This window comes from Geosmithia morbida (genome assembly GCF_012550715.1).
Source record: "Geosmithia morbida isolate 1262 chromosome Unknown scaffold_45, whole genome shotgun sequence".
Classification (NCBI taxonomy): Eukaryota; Fungi; Ascomycota; class Sordariomycetes; order Hypocreales; family Bionectriaceae; genus Geosmithia; species Geosmithia morbida.
In genome coordinates, this window is record NW_023336231.1 from 144 (window position 1) to 4143 (window position 4000).

Consider the following 4000-nt stretch of genomic DNA (forward strand, 5'->3'; position numbering starts at 1 on the left):
TGGTTTATATGGGACGTTGCAACCTTGTTCATCAGATATCAGTTGAATGATACCTTGGTACCGATATGCCATTTGGTGATGGTCTTCTCCTCCGAAGAATACGAGATTTTCAAAGTGAAAAGTCAAACTCAAAGCCAGTAGAAGCCAGATGTATCCAGATGAACAAGGAGAAAGCTTTGACAGAGGGAGAATGCACAGTGTCAGTCTTCTCGGTAGGAGATTATAGGAAAGGGATAGTTCTGTCAATTTGGTGTGGGCAGAAAAAAAAGGACTGTCTGCTATCAGAAATAGAAAAGGTGATGTAAAGAGGAGGAAGAACAGGTAGGTACATGCTTTGGTTAGGAATAAGGAAGAAGATATCCGAGAGTTTCTTTTGAAAAGAATAAATAGATGAGACGATATGAGAAGAAGAAGAGGAAGAGGAAGATGAAAGATTCAAACTTAATAAATTCAGGTCCATTGCGGCCACGCGGCATTCTCGTGTCCAGGATATGGAGGGGGTGGTTGCTGGTGCTGGTGCTGGTGTTGGTGCTCTTGGGGTACCCCTCCCATAGGATGACGGATGTAGCCGACCTGGGGAACCTGGACCTGAGCAGTGGGCAGTGGCATGGCAGACGCAGTGGGATCCATGGGATGCCGGTGGCTTACCATGTAGTGGCCGTAGGCTTCGGTGCCGACATCGGGGGAGCTGTAGGATCTCGGGAAACCGGCCATGAGCGGATGCTGCTGCTGGTGGTGGTGTTGGTGGTGGTGTAGGAGTAGCGGCTGATGCTGTCGGCTCCATTCAGCCCGTAGACGGGCGGCGTGGGCGAGGGTGGCGGCGGTAGCGATGGAGACATGGCCGTGATGTTGGGCGGCCGATCCGGTCGGACTGATGACCGATTCTCCCTCGCTGATGAGGGCGGGGGCGGGGCCGGAGCCGGAGCCGGGGCCGGCGGCGTCGAAACTGTATCCCATCGGGGGGGGAGAGGGTTGGTTGTCGTGGAAGGGCAGGCCGGCGGCGGCAGCAGCAGCAGCGTCGGTATAGGTGGGGGGACTTGACGGGGCGGTGGCCCCGTCTCCGGCGGCGGCGGCGGCGGCGGCGGCCGAGTTGCGCTCCATCCTCTCGACGGAGAGGGCTGCCTCCTTGTGGATGTAGCGGTGGATGAGGACGCAGTCGCAGCCAGCGTGCTCGAGCACCATGTTCTTGAGATTCAAGATCTGGGTCGACAGCTCGTCGTAGAAGCCGCGCAGGACCAGGTTCTCATCCGCGGCCGCGCGCTCGTGCTCCTCGAGCTCCTTGGCCTGGTCGCGCTTGCGCAGCCGGCATTTGGTGGCCGCTCTGCGGTTGCGTTCCAGTACGGTGTCGCGTTTTCTACCCTCGGGAGAGATGGGCGACTTGTTCTTGATGTGGTTGTTGTTGTTGTTGTTGTTGTTGTTGTTGTTGTTGTTGTTGTTGTTGTTGTTGTTATTGTTGCTGCTGCTGCTGTTGCTGTTGTTGTTCCCTCCACTGGTCGTCGTGCTCTCGGTTCCCTTATTCTCGTATCCTGCTATGGATTCACCGGCGTTCTCTGCTGTCCAGGCGGTGTCGTCTTCGTCGTCTTCGTCATCGTCTCCGTCAACGTCGTCATCGCCGGCTCTGGATCTCCGACGTCCCCTGGGCTGCTGCCGTCGCCGAGATTGCTGCGGCCTCCCGCGCCGTGTATGTGCGAAGGAAGAGTACCGCGGTGAGGGCGGCGCCATGCTGGCCGCTGTGCGTCTCGGGGTAGGTCGACCTGCGGACTGCTGCTGCTGCTGGTAGTGCGGACGGTACTGGTATAGCTGGTCCTGAAGCTGCATGTGCTGTTGCTGCTGCTGCTGCTGCATCCAGGATTCAGGCTGGGGAGCGAAGCCGGTAGTGGCGTCAAACTCTGGAGAATAAGGGAGTTCACCGTGAAACGGGTGGGAAGAAGGGGGCATGCCCGCCTTGTCAGCGGCGGGGAGCATCATGTGTGAGAACGGAGGTGTGACAGCTGTGGCTGTGACCGACAGCGGTTCCGCAGGAAGTAACGACGGGTGCGGGTGTAAGCTCATGGCCTCGTCGAAGAAGGCGTGGTCAAAGGGCGTCGTCATGTTCTGAGGTAAGGAAGGGGTGGAGGAGTCCAACTGTCCAGGCGTGTTTGCCGAGGGGGATACCGTGCACAGTTCATCAAACGAAGTCTGCTCCTCGGTGGGTAGAGTTGGTATTGTATCCCTCATCGGCTGCTGACAAGGATGTGTATCCATCATCGACATCCTACAGAGAACAGAGAGAGGGGGGAGAGGGGGGAGGGGGGGTACGTCGTAATGTAAAGAGCACGGCTGATGCTGATGATGATATTAATGGCGGGGGATTTTTTTTATTCGATGTCTCACGAGCTGACGTCGTCCGGAAGGGAGACAAGGCCGAGTAACAGCACCAGCTGTACATAAGAGGAGGGGGGAGAGGGGGGGGGGGGGGGGGGAAGCAACGACGGAAAGGGGGACCCAGATGACAATGGTAATAAACAGTAAGACGATATCTCCTCTTACAGAGTATTTCCTGCCCGAATGGAAACGAAAGAGGGGGTGGGGGGTTGGTAGCTGTGGGAGGACCCAACACACTTGCGCTGTCCTCATCCGACGAACTGACGCGTACAAGGGTATTTTATGACGGATGAGAACCTCCACGTTTGCTGAAGATGTAGGTAAGAGAACCTGTCAAGCAATTGACTCTCTGACAGGGGTTATACGTGCGTTTCCCCCCTCTCTCTCCTATGGAGCGTGTGGGTTGGGTTGACTATCCTCTTTGACGTGGGACTCCACTTCCTCTTCCTCTTCCTAGGAAGCTTGTTGGTTGATGAAGGGCTGAGAGTTTGAAGGTGCCGGCTGTCAACTTTTTTTCTTCTTCTCGGTACGACGACCCGCAAGTATGGGGATACTCTTCTTTTTTCTTTTCCCTTTTTTTTTTCTTTTTTTTCCTTTCCTTTCTTTTTCTTCGGGTGCTAGAGAGGCGCCGCTGAGCTAGGGAAAGAGAGTTCGTTGTTGCTCTCACTCTCCCTCTTCTCTCTCGCAGAGGGTTTCCTGCTCTCGTATCCTGTCCCAGTGGGGGGAGAGAAAGGTCGATATAGTTTATTTTTGGCAGACTGGTTGACAATCTTCATCCGTCCTCGTCTGCATGAGGTTTCCAGGGTTGAGGCTGTTTTCTCCCATATGTTGACGATGTCATCAACGAGGAAATACAAATCTCTGGGTATGATGGTCTCGTGGAGACGAAATGAGATGAAGGATGGAAGACGAAGGATGCAGGTGGATTGTGTTCGTGGGAGAGACGGCAGAAGCCGATATAGAACTTGCCGAGTAATCAGTAAGAAGATGAAGGATGAGAGTCTCCCAAGCTGGAGGATGTCTTGCCTACAAGATCTGCTTCTTTCTCTTCTCCCTCTCTACTCTGGGATTCGTACAAGATTTATATAGTTGGGCGGGGATATAAGATGGCTACAAGCCATAGCCGTTGTTTGAGAGAGAAATAGAAGAGGGGAAAAGTAGGAGGGGAGAAGAAGACTAGATGAATTCAAAAAAAAAATTGAAATTTTTTTTAATTTTTTTTTTTTAAAAAAAGAAGGAAAAGAAAAGGAAAAGAAGAAGAAGGAAGCTACGTAGAGATATCAGAACGACCAGAATGGCAGGGTTCAAGATACGATTTCCTGCCCCCCCCCCCACCATCCCTTTGTGCAACGTCGTGATCAACTCAACATAAGCGCTTCTCTCAGGACAAGATGCTAGAGGTGCAAGATGAGCCTTGTCCATTTCGAGAAAGGACGGCTCGGGTTTTAGACTTCCCTTCGTCTTGTATTCCTCTACTCCTTCTATCCTCTGAAAGTGGGTGGAGACTCATAATACTCTTTTGTGGGATGATGTATTGTGGTGGTTGCTTTTGGGTGTACGCGTAGTTGATCATCGTAATCGTAACTAATTCCTCTCTCTCTCTCTCCCTCTCTCTCTCTCTCCCTCTCTCTCTCTC

At 53.2% G+C, this 4000-nt stretch overlaps 1 protein-coding gene across 1 annotated transcript; it reads right to left on the minus strand.

Annotated features, from left to right (window-relative positions):
* Window positions 1–450: 450 nt before the first annotated feature.
* Window positions 451–2052, minus strand: GMORB2_6004 (bZIP transcription factor; the record flags this gene model as incomplete). Its single annotated transcript, XM_035467974.1, has 2 exons — window positions 451–1321; window positions 1889–2052. 2 exons carry the CDS (start codon window positions 2050–2052, stop codon window positions 451–453), a joined length of 1035 nt encoding a protein of 344 aa, XP_035317886.1.
* Window positions 2053–4000: the final 1948 nt, after the last annotated feature.